This window comes from Ixodes scapularis, unplaced genomic scaffold, assembly GCF_016920785.2.
Source record: "Ixodes scapularis isolate PalLabHiFi unplaced genomic scaffold, ASM1692078v2 PGA_scaffold0__279_contigs__length_252992795, whole genome shotgun sequence".
Taxonomy (NCBI): Eukaryota; Metazoa; Arthropoda; class Arachnida; order Ixodida; family Ixodidae; genus Ixodes; species Ixodes scapularis.
This window is the reverse complement of record NW_024609835.1, coordinates 174132677-174151009: the sequence shown is the minus strand read 5'-3', so window position 1 is coordinate 174151009 and position 18333 is coordinate 174132677. Positions and strand designations below refer to the sequence as shown.

The window sequence follows — 18333 nt, the reverse complement described above, 5'->3', positions numbered from 1 at the left end:
TCACTTGGGAGGAGAGCGTTACGGCGGCGAGATCATAGACTAACCAAACTCTCCCCATATACGGCTTTGCGTACAGCATACTCCTTTTACAACAGACTGAAGTATTGATCATTATCAGGGTCTATTATAACAAATTTAGACTGTACTCTCAGTTCATTCAATATGTGTCTGTTTGCACCTGTTTGCAACATGCTTAGCATCATTCACTGTTTTTTTTGTTTTTTTCTTTAACATTTTGCTTTATTGTTTGCACAATGTTTATAGGGAATACTTTCCAAACAGTTGCATCTGATCTGCCTGAAATATTATAGCATTATAGGTGGTTTACCCTACGTAGTTATATTCACGATTCTCTGGAAATTGATAATAATAAGTAGGCCATATTCTTACCAGTTTTAACCAATTAACACCTGCCGGTGTCGAAAATAAAAAAATATCGAAACATACCCGTTTTTAAATATTTTCGTGCAAACAGTGGCTTTTTTTTTTTTTTCACACTAAAAGCTATATAGTTTGTTGCAACTCAAGAAAGTAGGGAGGGGTGAGACGGGCCGGGGAGGAGGAAGCAGACGGAATGCTAAAGAGAGAAGGAGGTTTCTCCCCTCTTGTCTCCAGCATTCCGTTTGCTTCTTCCTTCCCGGCCCGTCTTACCCTCGCTCTACATTCTTGAGTTGCAACGGACTATACCGTAAAATACCGGGCAAGCGCCCACTCAAACTTTAGAGATAATCGCCGAAAAATGGGGGATGGGCGCTTTTCTGGTCATCAATTTTACATATAAATGTGTATTGTGCATATTTTTTCATATCTTAGAAATTGGTATATGGGTGCTTAAGGGAGGAAGTGGGTTCTTAAAAACTATTTTTTGTTTATTGGTCTATCTCAATGATTGTTTGTGCAGGCATGTAGTTTATTGTGCTGATTTCATAACTGCAATCAGATTTCAGATATCTCTTCTTTGTCAAAAGTTATCAACAAAATAAAATATTAATTAGCTAATTTCAGGAAAAGTTTTAAAAAACCTTCTTGTTAAAATTTGAATGAAAAAAAGGTATCAATTGCTTCCTAAAGAAATGCCATACAAGCTAAAGCTATTTTTATTTCTTTAGCACCATATAAACATGTAAAAAAATTAAAGTGAATAGAAGACATACAATAGGGGCTATAACAATGTCTAATAATGAATTGCCAGTTTTATATACCACAAAATATCATAATAAAAATAGCTTTAGCTTGCAGTCTAGTTCATTCCAAAGAATATGGTACCAAGTTTATGAAAATCGGTTGAGCGCAAGTGAATGAAAAAGCCTTCCTGGCCGGAAAAGAGGCTGAAAAAATCGAAGCTGAGAAAATCGACTTTGAAATTTGGGTATGCATAACTAACAACATTGAAGCTTTAGATGGGTGGAATGCCTTTGGTTTGAACTTCATACTAAGGGAGAGACACGGGTAGGGAAAGCAGACCCATATGCAACAATTGGTTAGCCCTCAGAAGGGCTTTTTTAGGGGACGTGGGGACGTTTTCAAAGCACCGGCTTGTGAACGGGCGCGGCCATTCCGCACTGCTCACATTTGACGGTCGCGAAGAACACGTTCAGCCCGTTCAAATCCACGATCACGAATTGCGTGCAGATATCTGTCTCTTTATCCTCGACAGCGACATTGAGGAGGTCAAACTTCCGTTGTGTGGCAGACTTCTTTGCGGTCAAATCCTGCTTCATCTCGTCAGCCCGCGCCGCACGTTGAGCAGTTTCGCTTGCCGTGTAGAAATGCGAGTCGAGTCATGACGCACCAGGGTCAGAGCCGTCGTCTTCTTCGTTGCTCACATCAGGGGCGGGCACCTCGGAAGACGATGCAGCTGCTGACACCTTGCCGCATGTCCGCCGCAAGCAACGCAACTGGCGATGCGAGCGAAGTCCTTCTTCTACGCCCGACGCTTCCGCTTGCCGTACGCACGCTGCGTTGAAAGCTTCACGCTAGGCATCGCGATCACTACCGATGTCTCCTAAAGACGTCGAGCTAAACAAAGCAGGCGAACGCCGAAAAATAACGTGCTTGAAGTTTCAAAACGCAACCGCTAGCAGACGACAAACAACGATATCGGCTGCTCTCGACTGCTTCCGCGCCGCGAGGAAGGAGAGGAGGGAGGAGAATGACATATTTCAGGAGAGGAGGCATGCGCATCGGCCAATAGCGACAGCGCTCGCTGCGGCCCGTGCTTCTTAGCCAATCGGTAGCTCGGTTTCTTTCTCTGGGGAAACGCGGTATTCTGTGCTTTCCCCGGGCGGACGCCATTTTTAATGGCGCCAAAAATGTAGACAAAGAAGCAAGCTTTCGAACGAGACCAAAATGGCCGCTAACGGGCGCGCACCGGCGGCGCGCGGAGGGCGCGCGTTTTGACATCAGTTTCCTTTTTCGGGAAGATTTTTAGCGCGTTCCGCGCGACGTAATTATCGTTTTTTTTTATACTTTGAATTTGAATTACGCTATAATATTTTGAAGAGAGGTGCTTGGATATGTAAGGCACCCAAATACAGGATTTCTGAAAAATGAACTTTTTCGCGATTTTTTGCATTTTTAGGACCCGCGTCCCCCCTTAAATGTGGAATGGGCAGATGCGCAGCAGATCCGTATATTGGGAGAGTTTGGCTAGTGGGTTTGGCGACGAAGGCGCCGGAGAGGAGAAAAGTAAATGAAAGGGAGGAGAGCGCCGAAGGAGCGAGAGAGAAAAAAGAGAGCAGAGTTGAGACGACAGCCATTTTTTCGCAATGCTGTCGGAGAAGAGCACTGCTGAGGCTACGCGTCGTCTGCTACGAGCCGGCTTCTTTTTCGCCTGAATAAAAGTTTGTGGCCATACGCCGAAAAACCTTCATTTATTAGCTTTTTACCCCACCGAGGAATAACAGTATGCCATTTTCTTGCCAGAGCCAGCGATATAAAAGGCAATAATCGAGATTTAGATGCCGATCCCACGCATTCGGCCGGGAGAATGAACGAAAATGGCGGCCCTCCCCAGTCAGGTGGGAGCAGTCGGGACTTCACGCGCATGCGCTCATGCCTCTCCCTCTGCGCCGCGTGCTGATTGGCTCACTCGGGAGGAGAGCATTACGACGGCGGGATAATGGACTGACCAAACTTTCCCCATAGTTGTCGTTTTGGGTTGATTGTCAGCGTAGGTCTACGGTCTTTTAATAATCTAGATGCATAGGCGTAGGCTTCGGGGGGCATCGGGGCTCGTGCCCCCCCCTAGTGAGATCCAGGGGGGGGGGGGCGGGGCGGGGCGGGGCGGGGCGGGGCGGGGTTGGGTTGGGCTGGGCTGGGCTGGGCTGGGCTGGGCTGGGCTGGGCTGGGCTGGGCGGGGCGGGGCTGGGCAAGGCGGGGCGGGGCGGAGGCGGAGGCGGAGGCGGAGCCCCTTCCATACCCGGGCCATGGTGCATACCGAGACGCTGTTTACGTGACATGTAACGAGCTTCTAGTAATGGCATGTAAACAAAATAACGCCCACTTTGCCTTTATTGACAAAATACTTGGGGAAATGGAATCCCAGCATGCTTTCGTTAGCTTCAATCTCCAGTTCTGGCAAAAAGGTAACGTGCAGCACCCCCCCCCCCTTCAGAACTTCTCAGCCTGCTTCCCCCCCCCCTGGGAAAATGGAAAGTCTACGCCGCTGTTTAGATGTGTTTTTTCTCTCAGTGCTGGTTACTTTGACTTTCAGTGATCACCTTGTAGCGTTGGCTGCATAGGGACGTGAGGTCAAACGAAGTATGGGTCAGGTTGGAGTTCTTTGCGCGAGTCCGTACGCAAAGTCGTGGTCGTTGTCTTTATCCTTTGATAAAAGCCGTCTTAAGCGTCTGCACGAGACAATTCACCGAACTGCAATGGTATTTTAGAAATAAATAAACGCAGAAATACATCCGTAATATCCCAAGTCATCGTCCACCCCACTTTCTGTGCCAAATATTGATTTAAAAAAAAAAATAAAAAAACACCGGTTGATTGCCCATTTCTACAAACACCCCAAAGTGGTCTTTACAATCTGCGAACATTCATTCTACCTGTATGACTCGGCTACAAACCTTATGGTTGGAGGATGTCTGGGACAAAGTAAAACAAAGGGGAGGGGGGGGGGGGGGGGGAGACACTTCATATTGTTTACGCATTTTCTCCCCAATTTCCACAACCCCAAAGTCGGAGTACATGCGTGCAAAAGCAGAGTGACGGAAGTAACAAAGTGAAACTTTGTTTTGTTTGCACTGTTCGAGTCGTGCAGAGATGCCTCTGCACGACTCGAGCCGCAAGAGAATCGGGAGGAACTCCGAACCCGCGGCTGAGCGAAGAGCCCCTTTCTTTGGTGTCCAGGAGTGCTTGCCGTGATCCTGGCGGCGCTGGTCCTGATGGCGATCATCATGGGGCGCTATGTGTCCCGCCACAAGGGGGAGTACCTGACCCACGAGGACATTGGGTCCAAGGACGCCCCCGACGCAGACACGGCCGTGGCCCACGGGGTCAGGGGACACGAGGTCGCCAAGAAGCGGGAGTGGTTCATATGAGGGACGCCCCACCTCCCTGCGACCCCGCCGGCCCCGGCACCACTCGGAGGTTGTCGCCGTCCTGCGGCCTTTGCCTGGAGACACGTGCAACGGGAGGTTGAAAGCAGGTTAATGTGCCGCCATTTTCGAGCTAGATGTCTCGAGAGATACTTTGTTGATGTCTACGTCTTTCTAGAGGCCGTCGGAAGGTGATGGAGCTAGAAGGCAGCTATAAGACGTTTCAAGATATCTCCCTAGATGCCTTGTTGCCCGAAATTGGTGGAAGCAGGAGACAGCCACGAAACGTTTCAGGCGTCCTGCAAGTGTTTACGAGGCATTTCTCTAGACGTCATAGCTCGAAATTGATGAAGCTAAAAGACTGCTGTCATCTGTTAGGTGTATCGAAACACGTCGTAGATGTCTTTGAGACCTTTCTAGATGCCTTGTTGCTCGAAATCGACGGAGCTAGAAGACAGTTACGAGATGTCTCGAGACATCTGGTAAATAGGTGCCTCGTAGCCTGAAATGGATTGAGCTAGAAGACAGCTAGGATGCGTTTCAACGCGTCTTGCCCATCTTGCCAAGATGTCGAGGGAACTGCAAAGAGGCGATGTTTGCCGTTTGACCATCACCGCCACGACTACTCCCCTGGAGCGAGGTTGGCCGTTGGAAGAATGGCTCGTGCTAGTGCAACCTGGTGGGAAGGTGTGCAAAGAAAGCTTTTCGAGGGACTCTGGGCCCCTTTATGGATGGGACAATTGTTTCTGCGGTGCGGACTTTGCAGCAGTTTGTTGGCCACCAACAGTGCGACACAGCGAAATCGTTTCCAGGTCAAACTTGGTTACTTTGGTGCACCACTGTTCTGCGGAGGTCTGGATACTCAAACAAAGCACTTTGAGTAGGCGAGTGTTGTTGCGTGTGAATGCCCGACGGATAGCAGCAGCTGTCGAGTTTAGCAGGCAAAAGAAAAGTCGCCCCAGCCAAGGCTGCCTCGGACGATCAAGATCTGCCCACCAAATTGGGCTACGTGTGTCAAAAATAGTTTGTATAGTGGGTTTGGATTTAGCTCTACGGGTAAAAATTGACGGCGAGGAGGAGACGAGAGTGTGCGGGGACGTCAGAACGCCGAGCTCTGGTTGGAATGACTTTGTGGATATGCGCAAAGCTGTTCAGACGCATATGAATGCGTGTGCCCGACTTAGGCGTTCAAACGCATTCGAACAGCGAATAGAGACAAAGGCAGCTAGCTTTGCGCCTCTCCACTAATCACTCCAACCAGAGCTTGGTGTTCCGACGTCCCCGCGCCCTCTCGTCTTCTTCTCTCCCTCATTTGCTACCCGTATAGCAACGAGACAAGCAGTTTGGAAAGAAGCTGGTACAAGATTGAATGAATGACCAGATTACAATGTTAGGTTTTAGCCGCGTTTTTATTCCATTCTGTCACCTTCACTATGTTGCTTGTCACGTGAAGGGGTACTATGTCGTGTCTCAGCCACTCTGGAAGAAGAGAAAAAATTACGATCCTTTTCGGATAGGTTTTTTAACGACATTTGTGGCCGGTGCGTTTTACGGAGGCTTTGCGTCGATTCCCGACCTTTGTGACACGGAGGCATTACAGCTTTAAAAGTAGCACGTCTTGCTCCTCGAGGTAGTTCCATTTTTGCTACGGTTGCTCGAAGCATTTACGGGGAAAAACGGGGTACGAGAAATTTTGGGTGCTTTTGTCGGATCCAGAAATAGGCCTCTGTACTTCGGTGAGACGGAACGGATACTTTGTTTCTTCATTCTGTCTTGTTTTCGCACTTGAAGTGACACACTCTTCTTTTTTGCGTTTTCTGTTGCATTTGATGTTGCGCCTAATTTTTGTCTAAACTCGTTCATAGGGTTCCAATATTTCGCTCGGTGGTTTCAAACCCGAATCTCATTACGTAAGAGGCAAAGCAGGAGCGAGCTTGTGGTCTCCCTTACCTTCACAAGAGCTGTTTCACTGCCAATGTAACCACTCCCCACCCCACGTGGCACAGAATGCGAGGCCCATCTGGAACCCACCAGGCCACTGTGTTCCCCAGATGTGCCGCACATTGCCTACCGCTGGGGCTCCCGTATTATTAACCCACTGATCCCGCTAATCTCAATGGACTGTGATACCCGGTCAGTGGCGCTCGGTGCCTCGATTATGGCGAGTCGCCCCGTTTGCTCGTTGTGATGCTTTTGACATTCCAAACCGACTTCGCCACGTAAATTTAATTGCACCTAGACCATATCCTACGTTGAAAAACCCTGTAAAGAACATTTGAATCCGTTACAAAACGTGGCTGCATTTATTTCCTGCGGAGTGCTTTCTTCATTGTTTTTCTAGGTGAGCGGGATTTCAATGCGAACGTTTCGGAAGACCCATTTTGTGAGAAATGTTTTGGAGCAACGAAAGCTGCAATCTCGAGAAAAAAAGGGGACACCCAGAGGAATGTTCAAGTGCATAAGTTGCTGTACTAAGTTACCGCTCAAGAAGGTAGGGCATGGGAAAGGAAGACTGGGGAGGGAGAAGCAGACGGAATGCTGGAGAGGAGAGGGGGCAATTTCCTCCTCTCTCCTGCATTCCATCTGCTTCCTCTCCCTTGCCCTACCATCTGGAGTTGCAACAGACTATAGTAATTTTTTTTTTCCTGGAAAGGTTGGTGGTTTTTGCTCAATGTAACTCCATTCATGTAAGTACCCTTGTTTTTATATCAACTGTTGGTGACTACTATTCAACATTCCTAGGAGTTCAACATTCCCTTCAGTGATTCTCGTCTTTCTAAGGCTGCTACATATACTACTAGCTAGATATATTAGTGTTTGGATGTAGAAATGAAGACTGTAAACATGTGCATACTATATGTTTTAAATTGTAGTTTGCATAAAAGGGCATTTCCGAAAGGAAGCGTCAATATAAGGTGCGCATAAATTGCTTTTTTTATCTTTCTTTGAGTATCATTCTAGATTATTATCGTGGAACAATTGGATCTAGCTATTTAGATTTCAATTTGTCCCGGTCAGCTTTTTTTTTTTTTTTCTTTCAGTGACATTATCTATTATTCACCATCTCTTTCTGTTTATTATCATGAAATAACAAAAGCATACTCTTTTATTTTTCGTGGACCACAGTGAATGCTGTCTAAGGGTATTGTGGTATGAGCATTGTCGGTGGTTTGGCAAGATCTTTTCTTGTGAACCATCTCTGTATGCGGATATATGTACGTACCTATGTAGTAGTGTGCAAGTGCAAGATGTGGGTACCGGTATAGCTCTATGACGAGCCACCATCTAACGTGAAAACGGTGACTAGCCAGATTGCACAAAAGATGCAAATGTTATGTACATATTGTTGGTTAATAGGTACGAGCCCTTAAAGTTTCCTCTTGTAAAAACAGAGTAGGGCTTTATGCTCACTAATGCTCTTCGTGTCAAGCTGCACGACATTGTTGGTGAACTTGCCAGTTTCTACTAATACAAACGCGGAGAATGCGGCAGTTATTTTTTGTGCGTCAGGTCGTTGGTATGTTCGAGTGAGTAGCTTGTGCAGCTGTGGTGGCATTTCACGATTTTACTTCTGTCAGTGGTGCTATGAACAGCCTTCAGACCTGTTCGGGCATTTTGCGGAGAGATATTACATACGGATCATTTTGTAAGTAGTTTTCACTGCATGTCACCTCCTGATTATTTTTTTTCTTTCACGTGGTATTGCGTGTTTTTGCATCGTTTTATCGCACATACTTCCGTCCCAGTTTTTATCGCTTTCATTTGTTGCGAGTTCTTACTGTATCGGATTCAGGTGAAGACGCTATCTAGAAAATGTTGTCTTTGTGGCACACGGCAACAAACCGCCATTACCTTGTGTCCAGAATCTCACAATGACATTGATTTTTAACTTTTACATGGTCTTTGTCACTTTTGACGGGGAGTGCATTTATTATGCGAGTGTGAATTGCCTCATCTGTTTGTCTTTCTACGGAGATTGCGATACAAGGCAGTTTTAAGTTTCCAATGCCCAAATCCCAAAATCTCGTTGGTGTTTGTTTCTTTTTTTGTGTGTATTCAGCAATGCTTATCCTCCTTGTTTCTCGAGACGATTTAGAAGAGTATTTGGAGCCTCAAGAGCAGGCACAGCATGGTGAGCTGCACGGGGGACTACAAGCATTCCCAGTGTTGGGTGCATATTTTCCAGTTTTACATGCCGCTCGACGTCGTTCCAAAAGGGCGGCCCTGCATAGATGCTATTTTCCGTCTTTCAGTGCTATGTCTGTGACACTGATGCGGTGCAGAATAAATATTTTGCAGATACTACGAATGTTGTGTCTTTCTGTGTTGTCGAGTTTTAAAGATTAAAAGCAAGTCCTTGGCATTTGCTTTTTTTTTTTTGTTTCTCCTTTTTGGCAAAGTTGCCTTTTTTAATGTGTCATATGGTTTCCTAAGCTTTTCTGCTCTGTAACAAAGTGCTATGCTTTACTGCTTCAGAAGTAGAGCGTTACTGGATGATTGAGTTTACTCAGTCCGCCGACGGTCTGTGTTGCCAAAGCAGAGTGCCTCTCTTCGGCATTTTTTATTGCTCTGAGAAGTGAAATCGGAGAATGAGTTGTACTTTGTTTCACCTTACGATTGACCGCAGTGGACGCAACGAGCCATCCCAGCCATTCCTGCGCTGTTCAGGTGTCGCACGACAATGTGCTCCGCCGCTCGTGCCCCTCTCAAAAGTCGCATGACGCTCGTACAGCATTGGATTGGCTTCGTTGGCTCGTGGCGTTTTCTGCGTTCCATCGTAGATTGAGACAAAATGGGCACACTCAATAGGGAGGTGAGCTGCACTAGTACAAGCCAGAGTTGCTCAAGGTGAAGGTAGTGTTATGCAAAATGGTAGGAACCTAGTGAGTTCCAGTTTGAGTGAAGCAAATTGTTAATGCTGGGCAAGGGAGGAAGATGATTGGCTTAGTCATGGCATAAAAGATGGTGAGGCAAGATTTGGGAGGGATGATGGAGCTGTCAGTAAATGGAATCGCTGACACCTACGTCACTTGATTCACACTGCTTTGCTAAGTACAGTAAAACCTCGTTATAACAAAATGGGATATAACAAACTAATGGATATAACAAAGCAATCATAATTCCCCTTGCATGCTAATAGGGAAGAAATGGACATTGGCTATAACAAACTAATGGTTATAACGAAATAATTATGATCGCTCCTTCAAGTTTGTTATAACGAGGTTTTACTGTAGTATGAATAAGTGGTGGATGGTGTCGTCAGTGATGTCTTACAGCTGTCCTTAGTTGTCTACAAGATGTTTTGTTGCCCAAAAAAAGAGGAAACATTGTGACATCTAGAAGACAGCTACAAGATGTCTTGGCCTGCACATTTTGCCAAGATGTCTTTATGTCTGATCAATCTCTTTCTGTAGTTCAGCAGCTAGTTTGCTAGACTTCTGCCTACCTGCATGACACCACACGCAACATACTGCAGGGTATTTGAGAGAGATCCAAACTGTGTTTTCCTCACCATAAATATAAACTACCCATCACCGAACACTCAATTTCCATCTGATGTAGGGCAGTCAGAAAGTGGCGGCAAACGGAGCCCACAAATGTATGAAAATGAGCAGCAGCTGCCTATGGCAGCTCTGGTGTCATCTACCAAGAAAAGCCCAATTTCCTTAAAAATTTCTGGAAAAAAATACTTACAAGTTTTCATTATAAAAAGCACTCCAAAATCCAGGAGACATCATAATTCAAATAAGGACACCGACTGGACATGACATAAAAAGCAATCAAACGTTTCGCCTCCCACGCAGGAGGCATCTTCAATAAGTACAGCAGCAACGTAAGGGTCTATCTCAACAGACCTATTTATCGGAAAGTTCCGTGCACAGCAAGGAGTGATGGCCATGGTTTCTGTTGCACGACCTATCCCTTCGGATGAACCACGACTATGGCAGTTTTCGGTGACCCCAGCTCTCCTCCCTTGCTCAGGTCGTTGGGGCCGCAAAGTCAAAAGAATGATTCATTGTCCAGGTATGGTGAACAAGTTGTTTTTCAGGTAAGTCGTGTGCAATGCATGGGTGACATCACGCTTGTGTTTTTTCAGTCTAGTCTCTCCTACATCCGAACTGTGTCAAGATAGATCCTTACCTTGCTGCTGTACTTGCTGAAGATGCCTCCTGCATGTTATGCTATGTCAGATCAGTGTCCTTATTTTAATTATAACTCTAATTGGATAATGCCAACTTCTGAAACTTGAGCATCTGATATCCCAAACATTTGCACTGCATTCAAGACCGAGCATTCTGTGATCTGTAGTGTTCCCTGTGAGAAAAATTTACTTTGAATTTCTTTCAAATGCCTTGTACTTGGCATGTGCTCATGTGATTCTTTGCTCCTACTCCATTCTATGCAATCAAGTCGCCACTAGCCCATTTGGCAATAGATATTTACTGTTTCCACTTCACTATAACTGATGTCATGTAATAGCTTTTATAGATGAAATGTTCCATTAAAATGAGAAATTTCTCGATAATGAAACTTGATTTACCACATTCATATTTGACGTAGATGAGAGACTTGGCTATTATGAAATTTAGGGCACGGGGGGGGGGGGGGGGGGGGGGGGGGGGGATCGGTGGCTGAGTTGGCTAGTGCACACCAGCTCGGAGTAGTGGAGCGAAAGCTCGCACTGGCAGGACCCAGGATCCCGAGCTCAATCCCCACCACTTCCCGTTTCGATCTGGATGAACATCATACCGGCATGCGGTCGTGTATCACTACTGCGTGATGCACATTAAAAACCCCAGGCTAGCGGTTGTACTGCACTGGCTAAATTCCTCATCTACAAGTTGCCTGTTGAGGCAGACCAAATTCCAGGCTGTATAAACATACAACCTAAGCTTTTTAAGGCGCCTGAGAAAAGTATTGTGTGTCGTAACGCAGAACTACTATGCATAGCTGAGACTGGAATGAGTTGGCGGTTTAGACCAGATTCTAATGTTTCGGAACTTGGCGTTATCCGATTCAGAAGTAAAAATCTTCCAATTAAAAAAATTCCATGAAATTGTCAGTGCTAGATCTCCAAAGTTCTGAGTTTATTTTGCTATGTCCCTAATTCCCCAAAATTCAAAGTAAAAATAAATAATATCTGGGCACAGACCATACCATGAATTCATAAAAACATGCCTGTATCGAAGTATCGAATTAAATTTTTTTGGAGTTCGATTTGACATTGTTACCCTTGGCAATTGCAAAACTTGGAAACGCGTGTTGCTTGAATGGGAAGCATAGAGGCTCCGGCTGGTCTCTGCGTCCTATGAGATTGATGGGTTTAGGGCTTTGAGCATTACAAAAGCACAACCCTTCTCCTAGCTCCAAGAAACATGAGTAGTATGGTTCAAATTGGAATGGCTTGTCGTGACCCAGAAGTATGTTGTCCTGGATGAACCTTGACAAAATAAATGATAAACCACCTTTAGTCAATAGTTAAATTTGAACGGAAACTGGTGGACTTTCCTCAGGGCCACTCACCCTGTGCCCTGTCCAAACTTTTAAGTCTATTTTTTTTTTTTTCCATTAATTTGTGATTGCGTTTTTGAGTATTTCATTTCAATTTAAACTGACAGAGTTAAAACAGCAAGCGTTTTTTTAATTTATTTGGAAACTGAACCAGTTCTAAACTCCGTTCACCTTTAAGCTGAGACTAGAAGCTCCGCCTTCAATTCAAGCTTTCTGCCCTCGCTAACACAAGTGTGAACGTGCAGGCATGTTCAACCAAAGCACTGTAGAAGCCAGCGAGCTCGCGCTGGAGGCAGAGCTTCTAGTCTCAGCTTAAAGGGATACTTCAACGAAATTTGAAATATGCCTGTCGTGTTCAAAAATAGTTTGAATATGATCCACAATATCCGTAAATGACAATCGCACGTTTGCATTTTGAGCCTGGTGGCTCATGTTTCATTATAAACGGCAAACCTGGCAAGTGCTCGGAGAGCAGCCAGCGGAGAGCACGACATCCCCGCAATCATGACGTAGTTTGTCTCGGGACGAGCAAAGCTGCGGCGAGGCTGACGTCAAGAAGATGTCGTGGTCGTTCCAGCCACCGAAGCGGTTGCTTTTGTACGAATTTTGAGCGACGGGTTAATCTTCTATAATCTTGTAGAGCGACATACAATAGCGACTTCTGGGACTCGCAGAAGAGATTCTCGGGGAGAGGGGAGTTCCAGTTTCCCCTCTATTCTCGTGGTGGCCGGAGGCGAGACCACTGATCTCTATAATTGTCATAGAGATCAGTGGGCGAGACAGTTACCGTCACTACCTGTCAAGGTTCCCAGACGGGCATCACAAACGAGGTGTTATCGATATCGACCAGGTGCTCTTTGCTAATTGTTTAATTTGTTTTAAAATTACTTTTCGTGTCTTTTTTTTAACAGGATATTGGTTTGTCCTATGCGATACTGGTTCTTTGAACGCATATAGACCAAAAAATAAGCGCCGAAATTTTGTTGTAGTATATCCCTTTAAGGGTGAACAGAGTGTAGTAAGTTAAAACTTTTGATTTAGACTGTTTTATCTGAGCTGCTACTACTGCATTTGCTGGAGACTGCTCTCGGCATTATTACGTTTCTCTTCATCCTGGGCACCTAGCTGGCACTGGTGGAAGAATTAAGGTAAAACTTTATGGAGGAATATAAGAAGCATATTAGAAAGCTATATTTATGCAAATGGGATTTTTAAGCAGAAGGGTGGAAAGTTGGGCTAGTTGGTTGGTAGTTATTTATCCTGATTTGAAAACTCGCAAAAGGCGAGGACAGTGTAAGAAAACACGTACGACGGACAAGCGCTCGCTCGCAAGTCGCAACTGATACGTTAATTGAAAACTCGGAAAACACAAAAAAGGACCCTGACCTTCGGATCGCCCATGCGCATTGCACTCCTTGTCAAAACTACACATCTTAAAAACAATAAAATCGCGATGTTTACGGGCTGACACATGTCGTTGCCTTTAGAAACTTCAACTCAGCCTCAGTGCAGTGGAGAAAAAGAAGGATGTATTTTGCCTACATGATTTAATTTTTTTTTTTTTTTTTTTATAGGAGGAAACAAGCAACAGGTTGCGATATTTTGTTTACGTGGGTGACCGCAAAGGGGGAAGAGGTACAAGTCACAAGTGGTTACCATCTTGGTTTCCGTGTCATTTTACGATGGACTGCAGCGGCCGCTACGGGTAACTAATTAGCGAGTTCGTTTCACGGCACTCGTGCCCACGCGTGCCCACTCGCAGCGTGGAACGGGTTCGTTTCGGCCGGCGCTCCACGGGTGGTTGCACTCTCCGAGTTCGTTTCAGCGCTGACACCCCAAATGCAATCCCGTCATGCCTCGCTCCGGCGGGGCCGGCGAGGAGCGGGAGCAGACGACGAGGGTTCGTCTGCTACGATGTGTCGCGGAACCGAACGGAAAAAAAAGAAGATTTTCTGATAGAAATCGCGTCCCGCGGGAAACGAAATCAAACGCGAGCTTGAATTGTGAGCGCCTGCTATTTCACGGAGGAAGCAATTGACAACCCGTGATTTATTTGCAGGTTTTAAATCGCTCTGTTGCCGTACAAACGCTTAATATACCATTGTGTAAGGAAATGCTCAGAACAAACGCAACAGCGGCCCCCGAGATGTCGATCACCATCCGTGTCCGGGTGAAAAATTTAACATTTGTCGATAAAACTCCCCCAGCAGAAACCTCTGACTGCCGCCCAATAAGCATCAGAGAAAACTAAAGATGGTGACTTTACCCGAGGATTGGGCAACATCATCATGTTTGACATTTACCTACGCAGCTAACTTGCCCCGTCGTATTTTGTTCGAGAAAGCTCTCGTTTTCGACGCCCTCACCAAGGCTAATATCTAATCCACCTATAATGACGATCCAAATCGAAAGTCCCAGTTTTGCTGGATATTCCAACAGGCTAGTTTTAAGCCGTACCCTTTCAGTGGTTCACGCATGATACCATGCTCAAACTTCTGCTCGGACAGCATCATCAGTTTTCTTCAGTGTAAACGGTTATAAGGATTGAAAGATCGCAACCAGCTGTTTTGTAGACAGCTGGTTGCGGAAATTTACGCCGTCTGTAACTATCTCTACGGCAGCCGAGCTGCTTGAAGACATCGCAACTATAAACTACAGGTTGCAGTTGCCAATGTTTGTAGATAAACTGGTAGCGACTGCATTCTCGCATTCCCACGGATCTCGGAACAGAAAGGCGCTAGTTTCGGTTTGAAGTTGGTACCTTTTCTACAACATAGATGGCGGCAGCATCAGTCTTCTGACTGATGCTGCCTAATTAGGAATTATCGTCCTATAGACGCTTTGCAGCAGCTCTGCATGGACGCCGCCATAACTGACCTTCAGTTTTTGTTTCCTCTTATTTCGTTTATTTTACTTCATCATTACCATAGCAGGCCAGGTCATTGCCATATTAGATTCAATTGTGTCCTTTTCTAAAGCATCGGCCTTTCTAGAGGATCGTCAACTACCGTTTCAGTTGCTCGGCATCTCGGTAAGACAAGAGAAGGTCAGCAATGGCGGCTGTAATTTGGCGCGTGTGTAAAGCGTCTATAACCGTGACACCGGTTATTTCAACGAGGTAGAGGGGCTTAGAGTGATAAACCGGAAGTTCGGAAGTGGCACCCCCCCGGTTGCCGCCATATTTTACGCAAATGTGACCACTCGTCACGTGACCTCCCAAGAGCCGTGACTTCACAGGTAAGATGGCAGCGCCCAGAGCTGGCGGATGCGAGTTTGTTCGGTGCGCGGTAGCCGTGATGTGCAGCTGCTTTCCGACGACTTCGGGCTTCTTCGTGCTTGCTGACGCAGGTATAATGTGAAAATATGAAGGAATGAGACTTTATACCGTTTTTGCGCAAGATCGCTCTGGATCATCTGGATATTAACGCCTGTGAGACAGCATCAGCTCTGCATCGCCGTACCGGTGCTTGGATTCCGGGATGTGTCCGAGGATCGATAGAACTTTGAGTGCTTTTAACATGAAATTTTCGCATTCTCTTAGCTTTGTTTGAACGTTGAATTATCTAAGAATCTACGCGAAATGTATACGTCGCGTTAGGGCCTAAGGGAAGTTGTTTCAGCCCCCCGTCACCGAACAACCATAGCAACTTTTAGCGAGGAAGCTCCTGCGATTCTTTTGTGCTAATCCACGATTCTACATTCAATCGCTTTTCTTCCTTTTTGTGTGTGTGTGTGTGTGTGTGAGTGTGAGTGCGAAGTGCACCCTTATTTTCAGCTACGAGGATGGCGTTTTATTGAGTATGGGGAAGAATAAATCGTTGCAGGCACCTGCTTCAAAGCTATTCGACTTGCTATAAGAACAACTGTTTTGGTGCATGCATAGATTAACTGCGCATTTTTTCTGTTTTGTAGGATTTATTGCAGCTATACTCTTTTCCATCAAGAGTGCATTGTATTAGTCGGTCAATTATTTAATTGTTCTAATTACCTGGATAAGATGATTCATATTTGTGTTCATCCCTTGCCTGGAGAGCAGTCTTGTTGAAAAAGGTTGACTACCATTCGTTTCGGTCTCTTCAATAGACTCTTTTTAAAAGTGTGGGCTGTCTATACTTCGCATCACCGTAACTTGGAAAAGGCCAACCGCCACAGCCCCCTCGAGCCAATCAGAGAGACGGAGCGAAGGTGTGTGACAAATCTGTGCAGGCGAGCACTCTGGTGATATGCTGTCATGTGCCTCTCTCCAATGTGTGTATTGACTCACCGAGACCGTAGCCTTTGCCGTCTGCAAATTCTGATAAAACAAATTACAGTAGCTACTACTGTAAATACCCCAGGCTTTCATACTTTGGGTATTTGTTCGACAAGAATGTTATGTCCGCCATCCCTGTGAATTCGGCTCAGCACCTATTGGACTCGAATGCTGCATTGGCGTTCGACGTGAACTGGGGCCCATTCGTGTGCTTTGCGCCGAAAAAAATGGTGACGGTTGTGTTGCTTGATAAGGTTCTGCAAAGGGTCTATTGTGTCATACATATAGGAAGTGTCATGCTATATAACAATGCATCAACACATACTATTAAACTATATGCTCAGAGGTGTGTTTGTTTTTCCAATTAACAAGTTACAGCAGTGTGCTTTAATGCTATTATCATGTGTGTAATTTTAAGTATCCTCTCTGCAATGCCTACGAAGGCCCCTGGAAGGAATAAATTAATGAATAACATTTTCACATCACTGGAGTTGGTTTTCGGATGCACCACATCTTCAGGAAAGGTTAATTGAGTGCAGCCCCTTGCAAGAAGTCTGCCAGTCTGGCATGACCCCTTAATTAATATTGAAGGGTCAGAGAAGCGAGTGTCCTCGTAAGGTCCAGAGCGTGCAATGGACACAATTCTCGGTGTATAGACTCTCAAGGCATGAAGGCAAGCGAAAATATATTTATCTGGTTAGTGTATCAAGTATGTTTATTTCCACTTGATTACAAAATTATTGATTCTTAGTAAATGGTTCCATAACGAGTTCTTTCTGCGACAGTCTCGTGTCAGGCGTTCAGTCGTAGTACCTGTGGACCTTGTTGTCGGATGACGCTCCTGGCACGTCGGTGTTCAGTTTGGTCGAGTGGCAACTTTGACCGACTGATGCTGTCTTGTAATCATACGTCATGTGCACTGAAGTTGCAGGGCTGGCTTCTAATCTCATTGAATTGGCATTGAATACTAAGGGGCAGCCGGTGCGGTCGTCGTGCCATTGTGGCGTAAGTTGCCCTTGGTTTGTCAGATACCGCTTCGCTCGCAGAAGTCTCGGTTGAAATACCTGTCAAACTTGTTCCGAAACAATCTCGGCAATCAAAATAAAAGCCGGGCAACTGATGGCAGGAAGTAGCTTCCTGATCTCCTCCCAGACAACGTCGTGGGTGATGTCGTGGATGTCTGGGAGGCTGGCGTCGAAGTAGTAGCTGGACAACTCGAGTGTCGAGACGCCGGGAAGTTGTTCATAGTGGCAGGCTCGGGCATGCAGTGCACATTCCATGTTGGAAGCCTCAGTGATATGAAGACTTCGACTGTTGTTGGGGGGTTGCGGACCAGGCTGCCGAAGGTGTTGTCCCTCACGTGAGGCGCATGGGATTCCTAGGTTCTTGTCTTCTGTAGCATCAAGGTCGGCGTGGGCGTGGGCGCTCGATCAAGCGCAAAACATCCTCCACGAGTGCGGTGGCGCTCTCATTGGGGCAGTGTCCTGGACAGAATCAAGAATGCGGCTCTCTTTCGTTGATGTTGGCTGACGGATGCGCGCTTCAGCTTGATCTGGCCAACTTCCCATGACGTTAAGGGGGATCCATGGTTCTCAGACCAGCGCCGCCAGTTGCTTCCACGAGAGGTATAGGTTCTGCAGGAGCTGGTTGTCTGTCCACCCAATGTGGCGGGCGACACTGTCATATTGTTCGATCCAGTCCTTGACGTCTTCATACAGCTTGCGTGAAAAAGCGTCGGAGTGTGATTTGCGACGGGCATGCAAACAATGGTGGGATGGGACACGGTTTGCTGCTACAGGTTTGTCATTGTTGGCTTAGTCAGCTTCGGATTTTCTGACAGGAGACTGAATTCCGGTGGTTTTTCCTGGTAGCAGCAACTGGCTCGGATTTCAGGTGCTTCGTGGTGTATTTCCGAGGTTACTCCTTGTGGTACTCGGTCGTCTTGCGGTTGTTCTGCCAGGCTCGGGTCAGGACTTTGCTTACGGCTCGACAGGGGTATACGACACAGAATAGTCCGCCAGC

General features: G+C 46.1%; 1 protein-coding gene across 1 annotated transcript in view; it reads left to right on the top strand.

The window, feature by feature from the left end:
* Positions 1-8852, top strand: part of LOC8050603 (neurexin-4) — a 101857-nt gene extending 93005 nt beyond the window's left edge. The window contains exon 23 of the mRNA XM_029980663.3: positions 4360-8852. Within this exon, the coding sequence (XP_029836523.2) occupies positions 4360-4550 (191 nt within the window). The 3' untranslated portion in view covers positions 4551-8852. The remainder of the gene's footprint in view (positions 1-4359) is intronic.
* The last annotated feature ends 9481 nt before the right edge of the window (positions 8853-18333 follow it).